This window comes from Barbus barbus (genome assembly GCF_936440315.1).
Source record: "Barbus barbus genome assembly, chromosome: 44".
Taxonomy (NCBI): domain Eukaryota; kingdom Metazoa; phylum Chordata; class Actinopteri; order Cypriniformes; family Cyprinidae; genus Barbus; species Barbus barbus.
In genome coordinates this window covers 16,224,965-16,243,229 of record NC_136722.1, presented here as the reverse complement: position 1 = coordinate 16,243,229, position 18,265 = coordinate 16,224,965, and the positions used below count along the sequence as shown (strand labels likewise).

The window sequence follows — 18,265 nt, the reverse complement described above, 5'->3', positions numbered from 1 at the left end:
CACAAGGTTGCAGGTTTGAGTCCGTCCGAATCCAATTCGCTTCCACTCTCCCAATACGTTCTTACCACTCTAAACTGTCCTGTTGCATTAATGCAAAAAAGGCCAGATAAAAACAGGATTACAGGTGATAAAAGAGACCTCATCGAGACTTAAACTTAAATACGATACATAATGTTCCCTGCAGCAGACAAATATGGAGGAAAACTGAAGGGATAAAAGAATTATTCCATTCTGAGAGTGAAATAAGCTCCTAATATTGCCAATATCCATGTAGGCAATGTGCTCAACAAACACAAATATCTAAGGAATGGGAGAGTAAGGAGACCTGAGAGATATCTAAATAAGCCAGAGAGCTACACCTCTGAAACAAATACTTGCAAAAAAGATGCTGTTTCGAACCCGCTGGGACTTCCCAAGCAGATTGTTCTGTTATGTTTTCTGAAACCACACCTCCCAAATGGCTTGAGATGAAGGTTGGGAGACACTATTGCTTAAGACAGATAAAACTAGTTGTATGATACCATCCCTCACAGAGAAATGTCTTATTTCTTTCTCCCAAACAAAACGATACTTCTCTGCTGATGTTCAATGAATTCTAGTTGAGGCCATACATCTGTGGTGAATTTTTGAACACCTGAGGCATTGACGGCGTTTAAAGCACAGTGAGATGTTTTGTAGATTTGATAAGACAAAATAAAACTAAAAATCTTTGTTAGCTTTCTGAATTGTGCATAAAGTTCCAGGTTTTGTTACATAAAATGCCTGTGTTATGCTTCAGACTGCATGTATTTTCTTACTTAAAGTTGAACTCTTGAGATTGCTGAATAGGAAAGCGGCTTTTATAACTTCCAGCTTTTATGTTCCTGTGATATTTCAGCTGTGTAAGGGAGGGCAGGCTGAAATAGCAGATGCTTTGTCAAAGCCGTCAAACATAAAGTCTGTTTGAATTAAGCAAAATCTGCTTGGCATACAGAGACAGTGAGATGCAAAAACAAATGTCCATTTTTATATAATCATAACAATAGCAATGTAAACAGATGAGTGCTTGCTAATCTTATTTTGAGCATTTTGTTTACAAACCTTGCGTGTGACGTTTATGATGTCATAAAGGTCTGGATGGTAACTAAAGCAAAATATTACAATCAGATTTTTAGATTTGCTCTTTTTTCTGCTTTCATTATTTAGATGGACAGATCAAAGTTTAAAGAAATAGTTCACCCAAAAATGAAAATTTGCTGAAAATATACGCACCCTAAGGCCGGCCAGAATGTGAATTATTTTGTCGAAACAGATCTGGAGAAATTTAGCATTACATCAATTGCTCACCGATGTGAGTGAATGGGTGCCGTCAGAACAAAAATTCAAAACATCACAATAATATACAAGTAATCCACACGACTCCAGTCCATCAATTGACATCTCGTGAGTGAAAAGTTGCATGTTTGTAAGAAACTAAACCATCAGTAAGGCGTTTTCATTTTAAACCATCACTTCTAGCAAAAATATGAGTCCATAATTCACAATAAAGCTTCCTCCAGTGAAAAAGTCCCTGTTGTCCTCTCACATCAAAATCAACCAATATATTAGTTTAGAACTGTTCTGGATTGTTTTTGCTTGTAAATAGTGTCTGATCTGTGCATATTTCTCTCCTGATTCAAACAAGACGCCTTTTCACTTGAGAAAGCAATATTACGATAGTAATACGATAGCAATGGTTTGACATTAAAAACAAATGATTTTGTTTAATACACACACTGCAGATTTTTCTTCAAAAGGTGTTAATTGATGGACTGGAGTCATTTACTTTTGGATTATTGTACTGTTTTTATCAGCTGTTTGAACTCCCATCTTGACGGCGCCCATTCACTGCAGAGGATCCATTAATGAGCAAGTGATGTAATGCTAAATTTCTCCAAATCTGTTCTGATGAAGAAACCAATTCATCTACATCTTGGATGGCCGAGGGTGAGTACATTTTCAGTAAGTTTTCGTTTTTTTTGGTGAGCTATTCCTTTAAATGCACCAAAATACAGCAGTATATATATATGTGCTTTAAGCAAATAAATATGAATAAATGTGAAGTTTTTTTATTTATTTATTTATTTTTGTAAGTAAACCAAGTGTGAAGTACTAGTGAGCAGTTCTGAAGACATTAAAATGTCACTTCTGCCACTGATTTATTGACTTTTGAAATCTGTCTTTACTTCTAGGGAAGAGGAGAAACTTCTTGAAAGTCTTTTTGGTCAGAAAGTGTCTGCTAAGAGCATTACTGTAAATATTCATGTAAAGCAGTTTGTATTTGCTTTTCTTCACAATGTCTACTCGAGGGAAGCAAGGCCAAAACCTAAATCCTTCTCTTAATTTACTTCCAGCGCACGTTCCACTGGGACCGCCGCAAATTGAGGTTGAGACTCTGCATAATACAATATTTGTATTTAATTGTTTCTTACACTGGAAACAACACTATGGCAACCGCAGTAAACATGTCATGTTTCATAACTCTTTAAACACATTTGAAAAGCATTTAAGCAGAGGCCTGAATTTTTACGAGTGCTTGGACGCTTTCAGAAATAGAGCTGGCATTATGAGTGAATGATGTAAAGGTGATCAGGGGTCCTGGTTTAACCGTAGCCCCGCTGCTGTCGAATCTAAGAGAGTAGATTCTGTACACTTTTGCTTTGTTCTGTAAAGCCGAAATTATAAGTAAAATTACATTTTAAGAAATTAGAATATATATATTCTAATGTCTTACAATGTATTTTTTACCTGCAATTTCTGTTTTCTATATATATTTTATTAGAATTTATTAGAATTACACATATTGGCTGTTTTCATTGTAAAAAAAGTTTAGTAATTTTGTTGTTTTTCTAATGTATATATAAAAAATATCACACATTATCTAATAATACACACACACACACACACACCGGTTTAAAATATTTTTGTATTTTCTTAACCGTATAGTATGTGTCAGTTGATGTGCATCAGTTTACAGCTGTTTTAACAGTTGAAATGAATTAGTGAAATATGTTCACAGTAGGTGTTCCGAGGTCAACATTCTATCTCCTCCATTCATTGTACAACACAAAACATTTCCGTGTTATGCATATTCAGACTCTGAATATCACAGTCCCACATGCCTGTTACGGACTTCTTCTGGTGCAACATTATTCATTTATTCATTGCAAAGATGTTGAACAAGAGGCCAGCCATTGTATACTCAGAGAGCGCTTGTGGGTTTTGGCAGTGCCTGTCTGAGTCCTCCCTGCATATTTACAAAGAGCACAGCCATATGTAAATTACAAAGCAGTGCATCACACTTGCCTGAGCTACACAACCATTTCCAAACATGGGACTTGGATTACAAGCATTTTCCCCTCTAACCTGTCCCGCTCTGAGAGGCTTCTCTCATATGTGTAAGATGGGGAAATCACAGGTCAGAGCTCAAGTGATGATATTAAGCCTTTTGTCACCTTTGATCTGTGTCAGTATATGAGTCATTATTTTGTCTGCAAAGCATTAGAATAAACTGAAGTTTCATGGTCATTTGTTCTTCCTGTGCGTGTCCATGTCCTGTGACAACTCTTTATTTCCTACATTTTTACTCCTGAATCGCATCTTAATCATTAAATGGACATTTATTCATGATAAAACAGATGCTTGTCAACACCTCTGCTGGGCTTGCTGTGGAATTCAGGGAATCATGGGTAATGCGTACACTCGTTAGTCTGTCTGTGGCCCGACCTGATCATGCAGACATCAAGCCAGCACATTTGCCACTGATCGCCATAATAACCCTTCGCAAACCTTAAAGTCATCTCCAGCTTTCATTTTTCTGTGTGTGTGTGTCAGGACTTTCATTACAGCTCTGGATATGACAAAAAATCTTACATAAAAAGAGTAAACAAAAAACACATTGCTTGTGTTTATTTATATATATATATATATATATATATATATATATATATATATATATATATATATATATATATATATATATATATATGTATATGTATATGTATGTGTGTGTGTGTGTGTGTGTGTGTGTGTGTCTGTTTGTGTGCTAATCCAAGATGTAGATGAATGTTAAAAACATATTTTTTATATAAAATATAAATATATTTGATGAATTGAGTTAAAAAAAGTTTAAAATAGTTTAAAAGAACAGCATTCACTTGAAATAAAAAATATTTTGTAACATTATTAATGTCCTTGTATGTACCTTTTGATATTTATTTATTGATTTTTTATTTTATATTTTTTATTATTCTGTTTTTTTTACCTTGAAATGACTATATAATGATGTGCTTTCTGCTGTACAACATTTCCAGCATAAATACAGAGAGTATTTGCAAAATAATAATATGTATATTTGGTTATTGTCATAATCTTTGTGAAACACTAACAACTTAACTTCTGTTAATCAGTTATTTCAATACAATGATTTTAAAAAAAAAGTATTTTATAACCGCAAGTAAAATCACTCTGGACCCCTCACATCCAGCACACTCCCTCTTTGAACTGTTACCGTCTGGTCGACGCTACAGAGCCCTGAGCACCAGAACGACCAGACACAGGAACAGTTTCTATGTCTGGAACACACGCAGAACACACAACTCTATTATTTATTCACCACACTTGCTTACTTTTTTATTTATCAAATTTTTTCATTTAAAATTTGCACATATCAGACCTGTACACACATAATTGTCTATATTATATATTGTGTTTTTGCTGCTTTGTGCATTGCCTGTTTGGATATTTGTATATTATTCTTTTATTATCTGTGTCCTGTCCTGTTGCTGTCTTTCTGTTGCACTGTGGAGCTTCTGTCACTACAACAAATTCCTTGTATGTGTAAACATACCTGACCAATAAAGCTCATTCTGATTCTGATTCTGAAGTAGTTTGTTAGTCATGAGCCTAAATCATAAATTCACTGTGAGTTTCCTATTCATCTTCTGATTCATTCATTCACTCATTCTTTTCAGTCATTAAAATGAATGAATATAAATGAAATGACGTTGTGCTTTTTGCTTTATAACATTTCCAGGTCCGTTTATCATTCATGTAGTAACTTGCACAGACACAAGCAGAAACAATTCAGAATTAGAATGAATGAATTTTTCCTTTATATTTTGGCTCATCTCAAGGACACAGATTCCAGTCTGTCTCTAGAGAGGTATTTTTGATTTCTGGTGACCCGAGACTTTGCCTGACGCAGATATTCAATAAAAAAACATGCCTGGTTCTTTCCTCGTCTCTGCTTATGCCATATTCAAATATTCATTGTCAGGACTACCTGGTGTCAACGAGAGGATATCATATAATTGTAGTACTTCGTCTTGCTCAACTACTTCACCAACACTGCATCACGACTGAATAGGTGAGAATAACCATTAAAATGCAAAATTACTAGACGTGCAACCTTCTCATAGGGAAGTTGGTCTTTGTGATGAAGCACCCGACCCCCCATAGCTGAAATTCACAAATGGCCTCTCGCTGGAAAGATGGTGTGGCGTTGTGAGCTTGGCTGGGCGGACGCTTATAAATCACCAATGGGTAAAGGGTTTTTAATGCAGCACTCTGCGCTCGCTGCCTCCATTTTCTGTCACAGCACAGTAAAAGATGAGAGGCCCGGGGGGAATACCAGCCCCCAAGATGCTCTGAGCCGAGCTGTAGGTCATACTGTGTGCCTCTCAATGGATAAATACATAAATACATGCAGCGATGCAACACTAGGCATAAACACCGCTGTGAAATAGAAATGCATCCACAAAAATAGGTTTCAGTACGGTTAGATTTTTGAGCTACCATCAACCCTGTATGATATCAAGGAAATAATATTGAGAGGCTTTGTGATGACTGAAACCTCATTTCACATATTTATAAACGATAAAGTAAATATTTTGAATGTTTGTGTGTGACTAAAATACCATTTAAAATCATTTAAAATAAAAAAGTTACATGCAGCATTATATATATATATATATAGTATATTTATTTTTATATATGTAGTTTAACACATCTATAAAATTCGTAGCTTTAGTAGATAAGAACTTACAAAAATGTTATTTTTTTTAATTATGCAAATGTTTGTATGCATTAACAAATGGTTCAGTTACAAATTAGTGTACAGAAATTAATTAGTAAATTAGTTCATGTACAGCTTTGTGATGGATTAATAAAAGTTTTATACAAAGTAAATTTTAAATGCTGGTTTACACACACACACATAAACAGTGAATTCAGGTTGATTGGGACACTTTTTACTATTTTAATTTTTGTCCCAGATAACCTGAATTCACCCCATATATATATATATATATATATATACACAGTATATGTGTATGTGTGTGTGTGTGTGTGTGTGTGTGTGGGTGTGTGTACATGTTTAGCTATACTTGTGAGGACCAGATGTCCCCACAAGGATAGTAAAGCCTGAGATTTTTGACTTTGTGAGGACATTTGGCCGGTCCTCACAAGGGAAATAAATTATTTGTGTGTGTGTGTGTGTGGGTGTGTGTGTGTGTCAACAACATTTGAAAATTGCTATATATTACTATTTTCCATAATTTTAAATCTACATATTTGTAATTTGTTCAAGATGGTGCGGCTCACAGATGGTCCTGCTGTAAATTTGTGTATGATGTTTATTCAAACTGAGCAAATCCCACACAGATGCCTAAAAGCGGAGCATCTGTTTTTAACAAAATAAAATGCATTTCAGCAGGAATAATTTTGCCTTTTCAAATGTTTGAGCAGAAAAGATAATGCGCAATTCTAAATTGCTTCAGAGCCACAGCTGTTGTGAATGCAAAGCAATCAGCTGGGGCATATAGAGGGCAGCCCGTCCTCATACAAGTGCAGTACCACCAGTCTGTTAAGGACAAGTCACTGCTTTCAGATTGAAAGATATCTTAGAGTTGACTTTCATTTGGGTGTGTTAACAATGACCTCTGGAAAAACAGGCTTTGGTGGAGGTAAAAGCAAAGGTATGTCTTTCATTGGTGAATAGAAGTGTCCTGGTCCCCAGCCTCAAAATAAGAGGAATTTTCTAACATCAGATCACGCATACAAGCTTTGTTTCACACAACTTCCTCGTACCTCTTTCAGAAAAAGTAAATAATGGAGGCAAACAGGATACAGAGACAACAGGTGAAAAGGAGAAAGTTCACACCGCCTATCTGTACCACTGTAAAAATGAAAGATAGCATGCATGAATATCAATTTCCCTTCTTCTCATGCTCAAAATTTCCATGTTTGGTGGGGAATTTGCAAACAGAACAAATTCAGTTGCTCAGGTTAATCTTCACAGACACGTCTGGTTCTGTGATTTCCAGCTGAAGTTCACAGACAGATACCTTTTGCAGTATGGTTTCTATGGGAACGGGAGGAAATGATTTTCTTGGCCAGCTGCATTGATATGTACATCTGTATGCTGTATGTTGTCATTACCTCTCAGGTGATTTGCACTTCAGAGATTTCAGCTTATTTTCAGCAAGCATCTTCTAAACTATAATTCGCCCTTCTTTTTTTCTCTAACGCTGTCATGTTTTATTTGAATATGCTTTATTCTTTGTGTGTATATACACACACACACACACACACACACACACACACAACCACAACCTTTCAACCTTTTGTTGTCAATATTATTCTATTACATTTGAAACATTAATGTATACTATTTTTTTGAATGAGTTTTGAGTTGTATTAATATTTTATTGGCATAAAATCAATCAAAAGTGAGATTAAAGACAAAAAAACAACTATTTTAAATAAATGCTTTTCTTTCAAACTTTCTATTGATAAAGGATTCATGAAAAACTTTATTAAAATATAAACCAGTCCAACTGTTTTCAGCAATAATAATAATAATTGCACTGTATTTTATGTAGTTTATTCTGAACTGTTTTAATACATTTTAAATCATTTTAAATATTTTTTTATTCTTTGCTGTTAATTGACATTTTATTTTTTATGGATGTTGTTTTTATTTTATAATTATTTTAACTCAATTTTAAGTAAAATACTTTGAATTACCATTGTGTATGAAATGTGCTATATACATAAAGTTGCTTTATTATTATTAATAATAATAATAACAACAACAACAACGTTTCTTGAGCACCATATTAGCATATTAGACTGAATTCTGAAGGATGTAATAGTGGTTGAAAATTCAGCTTTGCCATCACATGAATAAATTTTAAATTCTAAAAGATATTATAATAGAAGTGTTTTTTTATTGTAATAATATTTCACAATGTTACAGTTTTTAAATTAAAAATATAAAATATTTCAAATCTAAGATGCTGCAATTCAGTCTCTTTATGTCACCAGATAACACTTTCTGAGAAGAGAAGGTATCATTCTCTCCTGAATCCCTGTAAAATTCCCTTGAGATGGGATGACTGTCATTAGGGCACAAGTTAAGCTTCTTTAGATGGCTGCACGATACATTCTTCAATGTGCAAGGTTTCAATCAAACTTGCTATTTGATTATCAAAACTTTCAAAGCACTTTCGATTTGTCTTAAGCCACAGGAAATTCAAGGGGACATCTGGAAGGATGTCTGCAGATTATTTGCAATTTTGTGTGTAGTAGACATCAATGAGAGGCCTGCTCAGACTTTGGCTGGAACCCACCTCACCTCGGGCTCATTACAGCGCAGACTGGCCCATAATCCCCCTTAATTCCTCGTTGTCGTTCATTTTCTCTTCAAGCCACTCTAGTCTGGCACAGCCAATGAACGGAGGGCCTGTGGAGGCACACAGGTATTGGCTTTTCCTTCCAGGCATGCAGTCTGTCTTTGTAGTTCTCCACAGGAGTCAGCGAGGCTATCACTTACCGTGCCAAACTCATTCCCTGCACCTCAGACGTTACCAGCAGATAATGTCAGTGCTAGACTTGCATTCATTAGCATCGGCCTGGAATTGAGAGGCCCTGGGAGAAAGAGCGGGAAGACATGGCGTTCAGCTTGTCCGTTAAAAGGGGGTTTCTTCAACTATAGGCAATTTAATGTCCCAAGGAATGGTTTTTATGAAAAAGTTTTATCTTGGAAACCATGCCATGCTTCATTTATTTTTACTAGTTTTCAAATGCCTTTTATGTATAAACTGTATTGCCCTACCCTTTTTTTCTGGAGTTTCAGCATTGTTCGCATATATACAGGTGCATCTCAGAAAATTAGAATATGGTGAAAAAGTTAATTTTTTTCTTGCAACTTATTTCAAAATGTGAAGCTTTCATGTATTTTAGATTCATTACATGTAAAGTAAAACACTTCAAAACATTTTTTTGTTTTAATGTTGATGATTAGAGCTTACAGCTCATGAAAGTCAAAAATTCAGTATCTCAAAATATTAGAATCAAAAAAAGGATTTTCAAAACAGAAATGTTCAAGTTCTTTAAAGTATGTTCATTTACGCACTCAATACTTGGCCGGGGCTCCTTTAGCATAAATTCCAGCATCAGTGAGTAATGGCATGGAAGTGATCAGCCTGTGGCTCTGCGGCACTATTGAGCATTCAGCTCGTCTGGATTGTTGGATTGAAATATCCCATAGATTCCATATGGGGTTCAGGTCAGGCATGTTGGCTGGCCAATCAAGCACAGTAATATCATGGTCAGCAAAGCACTTGGAAGTGGTTTTGGCATTTTGGGCAGGTGCTAAAGTCCTGCTGGAAAAGGAAATCAGCATCTCCATAAAGCTTGTCAGCAGATGGAAGCATACAGTGCTTTAAAATCTCCTGGTAGACGGCTAAAATGGACCAACACCAGCAGACGTCACGGCACCCCAAATCATCACTGACTTCGGAAACTTCATACTGGACTTCAAGCAGCTTGGGTTCTGTGCCTCTCCAGTCTTCCTCCAGACTCCAGACCTTGATTTACAAATTAAATGCAAAATTTACTTTCTTCTGAAAAGAGGACTTTGGAGCACTGAGCAACAGTCCAGTTCTTTTTCTCCTTAGCCCAGGTAAGATGTTTCTGACGTTGTCTCTGGTTCAGAAGTGGCTTGTAGCCCTTTTCCTGAAGACATCTGAGCTGGTGACTCTTGATGCACTGACTCCAGCTTCAGTTCACTCTTTGTGAAGCCCTCCATGTGTTTGAATCAGCTTTGCTTGACAGTATTCTCAAGCTTGTGGTCATCCCTGTTGCTTGTGCACATTTTCCTACTCAATTTCTTCCGTCCAGTCAACTTTGCATTTAATATGCTTTGATACAGCACTCTGTGAACAGCCACCCCTTTCAGTAATGACCCTCTGTGACTCACCCTCTTTGTGGAGGGTGTCAATGATCGTCGTCTGGATCATTGCCAAGTCAGCAGCATTACCCATTATTGTGGTTTCAAAGAACAAGAGATACCCAGAATTTATACTGTATGGATGGTCATTTATTGAAACTCAAATGTAAATATTCTAATATTTTGAGATGTGTGTGTGTGTGTGTGTGTTCGAAAATAACATTCCCTTAATGTTTGCATTTTGTTGCAAAATTATAAAATGAATGTCCCCTTAATGTTTGTATATAACCAGATAAAACGTTTTAAAAACTGTTAGCAAAACATTCTCAGAGCATGTTTTTGTTAGTTGTTTAATTGTTTAAAAGTATATTTTAAGGGAGATCAATTTTTCATAGTCCATAAGCCCAAAAGTGCCTATAGTTGAAGAAAACACTTTATTGTGCAGAATTTATGGTAATACATCAATGCAATTATGCAATTTTAGAATATATCAACGCAATTAAGTATTTCAGAGGTATGCTGCAATATGTTTGGAAGTTTGACTGAAGTGAGAAACTGGGTCAATTACGGCAAGAGATACAGATGGATGTTTGTTCCGCTGGTCAAAAGTGAACCACTTATGTTGGGAAATCAGCGGGTGTCAGGAAATGTATCTTTTTTTTTTTGGTCTCATTGATTCCCCACATTCCCGGTTTAGAGTGCAAATGCCCTTGCAACAGTGAAGAAACACAGATAATTGGCCACTGTTGACAAGTTTGTCCAGTAGTGGTGTTAGATTTGCTTTTTAACCATGAACATTTAGTTAGGAGTCTGCTTGAAATATTTTATCTCAGAAGTCTTATTTGATTTTAACGACTTTTGCCTTGCTCAGACAAGCACACACACAAACAAAATCCCAAACAGACACTTGTATTAAATCTTATGAAATAGAGTATGTCTTTCAGTACGCTATAAGCTATTTAATTAAGCAAAGAATAGCTGCAAAGGGTAAGTACTAGTAGACTAAAATAGAGCTCTTTAATTCCAAACCTGTTAATCAGAGAACTCAACGCCTGACATCAAAGGATCAAGAATGTGTCGATTGTAATGAGCAGGATCACTTATCAAAGTGTGAATCTGGCTTTGTCCACTGTAACACCCAGCATGTATGTTTAAAAAAAAAAAAAAAAGGCATGTGGGCAATTGGCAAGGTAAATGGTGTCAAAGTCTGCAGATTTTATAGCTGATTGCAGAAGATGAAGAGCAAAATGACTGCCAACTCTTCAGATGAACTGTTACAAATTATAAAAATTCTTTGCATGTAACTTACTGTGATGTTCGTGTGTTTGAAGCTTTGTTAAATATTATATGCAAAAATATAGAGCCTATATAGAGATATAGATCTTCCTTTTATTTTAAAACTTTAAATTAAAGCTTAAAACAAGTTACTATCAATAAATCAGTAGGAGAAGAATAAACTATGAAAAAATGTATCAACATTATGGATAATTAATAATAACAATAATAATACTTTCAGAAAATACATTAATATAGTTTAACAGAAAACAAATGTCAAAATCTATTCTTATTTGTATTTGTTGCAACTACATAAATATATAATACAATAGTCCATTGTGTCTGGTAGAGTGTTTTACAAGATTATATTTGGACGCTTTCAAGTCATTAAACAAATGTATTTTGAAGGACAGATGTTCCCTGGACCTGATCTATGTGAAAAACACCAGAACCATTTGTTGTGTATATTGTAAATTGGCAACCATTACCCAACATTTCCAGAACAGTGGTGGCAAATTCCTTTAATCCTATGAAACAAAACAAAGAGTATAAACATATGCTGTTGCACATTAAATATCTTTTGAACATTGTTACCCTATAGTGCACAAGTAAACTTGAATAGTTCTGCATATAGTGAGAGCAACTCTTCTTGGTGGTCCCTTTTATTTGACCATATGCATTATATCGTCAATGAACCCATGAGGGCAGACCGATGTGCCATGTTCCCAGTTTTCAGTTCTTTGTCATGGTGAACCTGAGAGCAACGATTACAAAAAATGACAATCTTGCAAACCACTAGAACCCTCATGCCCAGAGAGGCGACTGATTGCCTTCACAATGGGCAATTAAAGCAATGTAGTCTGGGGGTAAAAAAAAAAACCTGAAGTGGGAGTTTCCAGCAGGTCTGAGTCCATTTGGATGTGTTTGGCCTGAGGCATGGCTCACTGGAGAGAGTTAACAGCAGAATAAATACCCATCTTTGCAGTCATTATTAGGCTTAGAGCATAATATGCCCGAAACTTGCATCGGTACTGTTCTGTTTTGTTACGGTTTACTGGTGTATTAAGAAGGGCCATGGAGATGATGGGATGTCTGTCAATCTGCATCCAACCCAACTACCCCCTGGTGCTATCATGGCCTCTCCTTGATCTTGTGCAAATTTCTCCCTTCATGGGGGATGAGGGGAATTGGATCGTGCAGGCAGTTGAGCAAAGGCTTGTTTTGATGTTTATTCATTTGCTCAGCGCTCAATCCAAGAATGCAGAAAAGTGGACCTCTGATACACAGTTTCTATCAAACTTTAATGAGGCTGAATAAATTAGTGACACAAATGATGTTGTTTTAGAATTTTACATTAACTTTGTCTCTTTGTACAAAATTCTACATATTTAATGGCAACAAATGCTCTCGTTTCAGAAGAAGGCACATGCTTTCATCAACCAATCTCTGTGATAGACTCCTGTTCAGCTTGGTGTATGTAACAAGTTCTCCTGCCGTATGTGTATCCCAAGTCAATCAGAAGGCTATCTGAGGCAAAATCTCAACTCTTATGCAACTCTGTTCCTACATGAAGCCTGACTGGCTCTATCGTTCCAGTCTCTATGCCACATTTTGGGCAGGTAAAGCAGATGTCAGCGATCGTGTTACTCTTGAGGCAGTAGTAGCAGAACACATGTTTGCAGCCGGCTGAATGGGGCATTGTGGGCCACTCCCCGCAGACGGCGCACTCTGTGCAGAGGGTCTCCTCTGAGCCTTCCGTTCCTCTCAGTTTCTTCAGAGGGGAGAACAGAGCGGCGACACTGGCCTTCAGCTTCCACACGTTTATGAGAGGCAGCAGGAAGATGAGGAACTCGGCAAAGCCGTGCCACAACAGCTCCCGGTTCAAGAACTGGAAGTTGATGTCTCGTGGTCCCTGGGGTCGACTGAAGACTGGCTGCAGTCCCAGCAACCTTTCGGTTAGTGTTGGATAGGTTCCTCTTTGGAGGAACAGTAGGAAATTGACTTTGGTAAGGCCTGTCAAGATGCTGAGTACCTTGCGGGCCTTGCGTCCGTTGGATTCTGCAGGGTGGTTGAGGAACAAGCTATGGGAGCGTTCTCTTAGCCACTTTTCACCAACAGTCAGCAGAGCGAACCAGAACTTCTGTGGCCGGCTCATGGGCCAGTACTTCTGTCCTGGGATCAGAGCGTTCTTGTACCGAATACTGAGCAGTGATTGGCCCACTGTGGCACTGTTAGAGTAGATGGTGAACCTCCACAGGAGGAGCTGGAGAAGAGCCTTGGGTTCTGGTTCCAAAGGGGTTAAAAGCCCAGTCTTGAAATGCTGGAAACAGTGGGCGAACTGTGACCAAACAAGCTGTTCCAGTGCACCATCCAGTTCAAAAGCATCCAGCTGACTGATTCTCAAAACCCGAGGTAAAGGGCTTGGGCCGGCCTTGGCGAACGGCTTGTCACCTCCAGCTCCAGCTACAAGCAGAAGAAGCAAATGGTTATGCATTTTTGCATTTGAGTTGAAATCACTTTTCACATGTAAAACCCGTCCTAAATTCCCTTTTAGCTGTGCAGGGCAGAGGCACAGGAGGTCTTACGCTGTTCCCTCTCGAGATTCAGTCTGAGGACAAATCACATCACAGGAGATTATCCCAACAGCACAGGCTTGGAAAGGCAGTAAACATCCGCTATGCGGAACTACTTTACTTTGACGGCTTTTTATAAGGGATCTAAGAACTGTGACGTTTGGCAATTTTTCATGGAATGCGTTTGTATCGGGCTGAGTTTATCTCTTTAAATGTGATGGCTAAAAAATGAGAGCCAGAAGCTGCGGTGACCACCTCTTAGCTCAGGACTGGATTTGGACAATATCTGAAATAAATTGGCTTATGAAAATTGCAGGAAGCATCTCCAAATCTTTAAGAAGTATTTTTTCAATACTTCAGGTTCATCTGTGCCTAAAACCTTCACCCATTTAAGAATAAAACTTAAATGGACAATAAAAAAGGATGCAAGTTGTTCATGAATCAGTTGAAAAATTATCTGCTTTAAACACATTGGAAACTGAAGTTACGCTCATTGTATAATCAGTCAAAACATCCCCTTTTAGGCTTTATCACTGCACGGCAGGACTTGGCCAGGTGAGACAAATCATTGCGGCAGGCCACTCTGGGGATACGGTTTTTCCATGTTCTCGTCATAGGTTTTTATTGAGCAGTTTACAAGTTATGAATGAATATGTTTTATTTGAGAACATAATATTGGCAGCAACCTATCAATAGTAATGTGACTATTGTCAAGGGCCTGTCAATAGTAATGTAATTATGATTTAGAGGATCACATAGATGTTAGCTCGGGCAAGTAACATCTCTTATAGGACTGCTATCAATATCAGGATTACTATTGACATGTTCTCTCAGACTCAAAGTACTTGCCAAATATAACAACTAGACACTTTTGTCAATGTGCACTGCCTATAAAAATTAAGCACTTGAATGTACAGGGCTTTAACCGGAAAGCTGAAAATTCATGCGTCTTATATAATCGGCCAAATTCGTAATCAATGGCTGTGTTTACCTCTATTGTAATCAGAAGACCTGGCCTACATGGAGCGCAGTGATTCATACACGTTTACAGTGCACTAAAAAACCCCCCCAAAAAAACAGTAACAAATAGCCAATGAAACCGTGGCCTAGCTAAAACAATAGTAGTGTGAATAAACAACTGGACACAATAAGTATATTTGTAAACTGATTTTCTCATTAGCTACAGTATATATTTCAACAATATGACTGCTCTGTTATTTATAACCCTACTTCAATTTACAGTTGAATTTTCTTGGAAATGGAGCCCATCTTCGGGCTGCAAAATGGATGGGGAACACGCATATAAGGTTATATCAGCCAAGTCAAGGTCCTGACAAGCAGCCTTAAATGACAAATGCCTGACACCGGCACGGGCTATAAAACATGTTCTCCTGAGGCAGCCCACTGGAGGCTCAGGCCTGCAGTTCTGCAACTGATAAGCTGGGTCACAGAGTCACCTTGGGCTTAGCATTACAAGGCGGCAGGCCATGATATTCCTGCAGCGACTGGACAATTTGGAATCAGGAGATTTTTAGGAAGCCTGTGGTTACGTGACCTTGCTTTTGACATTCTGTCAGCCTTTGCATCTTTGGGGCAAGTTGGAGAAGACCTTATTTGTTTATTTAAACAACAACATATTTTTACATTGTTTTTGCTATATTATATTTATATATGAAAAGTTTATTTGCAAAAACAGATAACTGTTTAACAGTTAGCTTTTTTGTTGTTGTTATTGTTAACCTAGTCAAAATTACAATAAACTGCAGTTTGATTGAGATTAATTTGAATGCACAATGAAAAAACATGATTTCTGAGAATTATGAGTTAGCTTTTGCAAATGAACTCACACACACACACACACACACACACACACACACACACACACACACACACACACACATATACAGTACATGTGTGTGTGTGTGTGTGTGTGTATATATATATATATATATATATATATATATATACACACAGTATATATAAAATATATGTGTGTTACATTATAAGTTTGGAGTCAGTAAGAATTTTAATAATGTTTTGAAAGAAGTCAAAATACAGTAAATAGTAATACTGTGAAATATTATTATTTCACAGTATTAATATTACAGTATTACCCTGTGATGGTAACACTGAATTTTCAGCAGCCATAACTCCAGTCTTCCATGTCACATGATTCTTCAGAAATCAATCTAATATTGTGATTTGGAGCTCAAAAATATTGTTATTATCAAAATTGATAGTTTTGCCACTTAATATTTTTATTGAAACCATGGTACATAATGTTTTTGAATTCTTTGGTAAATAAAAAGCTAAAGAACAACATTTGAAATTACAAAATTATAAATGTCTTTTCTGTCAATTTTGATCAATTTAATGCAACCTTAAAAGTATTAAGAAAAAAAAAACAAAAAAAAAAAACATTTGAAATGTGTATATTTCATTATATTTGACGAATACAAATATTTAAAATAAAAATATATGTATTTGCAGAATATTTCAGTGCCTTTTATAAAAATGAAATCACATGGCAGAGGGGTTTTATTATCCTTCGCTTAAACGTGTCACTTTGTATTTCCAGAGGCAGGCGAGGTGTCACTCAGTCAAAAAATCCTGTCTTAAACCTTCGCTTGCTTTAATCATTTGAGTGATTAAGGTTTCAGAGCTTCAGCACCATTTTCAGCCGGCAGAAGAATTAGCAAGTCTCCTTGTTTTGCATTCAACTTTTTTACTCCGTCCCAGAAGTATCTGTTTTATTATGAACACTGATGGGTCTGTCAATTTCTCAGTTTTAAAGGTGATGTCATCCTGAAATGGGATTACAGGACTGCTAAAATACCCGTCCTGTGACCGTTCTAATTGTTCTACGTCTGTATCATAAAATATGAATGTCTGCAAAAGCACTTGGGGTTCAAGGTCTGGTCCTAATGTCTCATCAGACTGCCCCATTTCTCTAATTACCAATGACTCGCAAGAGCCCCGGTCTAACAAAACTTAACGTCTGAGAAATAGCAGCTAGGTCTGACACAAAGATATGCTTTGCTAAATCTTGTTTGCACAAAATGTAAATTATTTAAAAGAATTAATTGATTTTGTGAGTATGAAGGTGGAAGATTTAAAGCCTTAAGTACAGAGTTAGGCAGAAAAAACAGCTTAAAGACTCATGAAACATTTAAAGGCTGAGGCAGCAGGAACGACTGAAGAGAACAGTTAATAAATGAGAAAATTGTGAAGATGCATATTATGGTGTACAGAGGGCAGTCAGGCTTTGCTGTGTCCACATAAAGGATCTCAGCTTCAATACATTTGTCTTTAAAATTTTCATCACCTTTATGAGATGATGTATTTGCATAAAAACAGCATTTCATCTTTTTACGTTAACCATTTTCTATAAAAAAAAGCAGATTAGAAGCAGCTACAGGAAACACACCATCCTTATTCCATGACACTACATCACAAACCACTGCCCTTAAAATCATGTTTATGAACGAGAATTGTTTTTCTTCTCGCCCTCATCCAGATTTGGCTTAGCAAGGCCATGTAATGTAATAATAAAAGCCTCCCTGTTTATAGGGAAGCAGCAGCTTGGTAAACATTTTACCCACAAATGGAAGAAAGACTCAGTTTCAAACACATCTGCAAAACAACCCAACAATATAGTCTGCTTTTTAAATTTTAATCCATTTAAATGCAACACTGGCACAAATCTATAGGCAACCTTTTGACCTGGGCTGAGATCATACTGCAGTCTGACTTTAACTTCATTCATTATGTTAAGTGTGCTATGCGCCACTTAGAGCTCAATCAAATCCACAGCAATCAGCTGTCCTAATTCTGTACAATGACGGCATTTCGGATCACTCTAAAACTTCATACAAAAATTTGCAGTCAGTAAAAACACATCGTATAATGTACTACTGTGTTAATATGGGTGAACTTTCCTTATTGATTTTTCACAGGTGTTTTTGCATAGTAGGGTTGAAGGAAATGCCTGTAAACTTAAACTGAACCAGTAAATTTCTGCTAGGACATTATCTGTTTTGTGCTTTAATGGTTGCGCTTTATTTTACAGTACATACACTTGTGTGTATTTGCAGTGTACTTACCTAAGAAAGTACTGGTAATATAGGGTAACTACATGGGTTAAGATTAGGTTCAGGGTTAGTAG

At 36.7% G+C, this 18,265-nt stretch overlaps 1 protein-coding gene across 1 annotated transcript; it reads right to left on the bottom strand.

Annotated features, from left to right (window-relative positions):
• Positions 1-13,067: 13,067 nt before the first annotated feature.
• LOC306863301 (peroxisome biogenesis factor 2-like) lies at positions 13,068-14,021 on the bottom strand (the record flags this gene model as incomplete). The annotated part of the gene is made up of 1 exon (XM_079406550.1): positions 13,068-14,021. One exon carries the CDS (start codon positions 14,019-14,021, stop codon positions 13,068-13,070), a length of 954 nt encoding a protein of 317 aa, XP_079262676.1.
• Between the last annotated feature and the right edge of the window lie 4,244 nt (positions 14,022-18,265).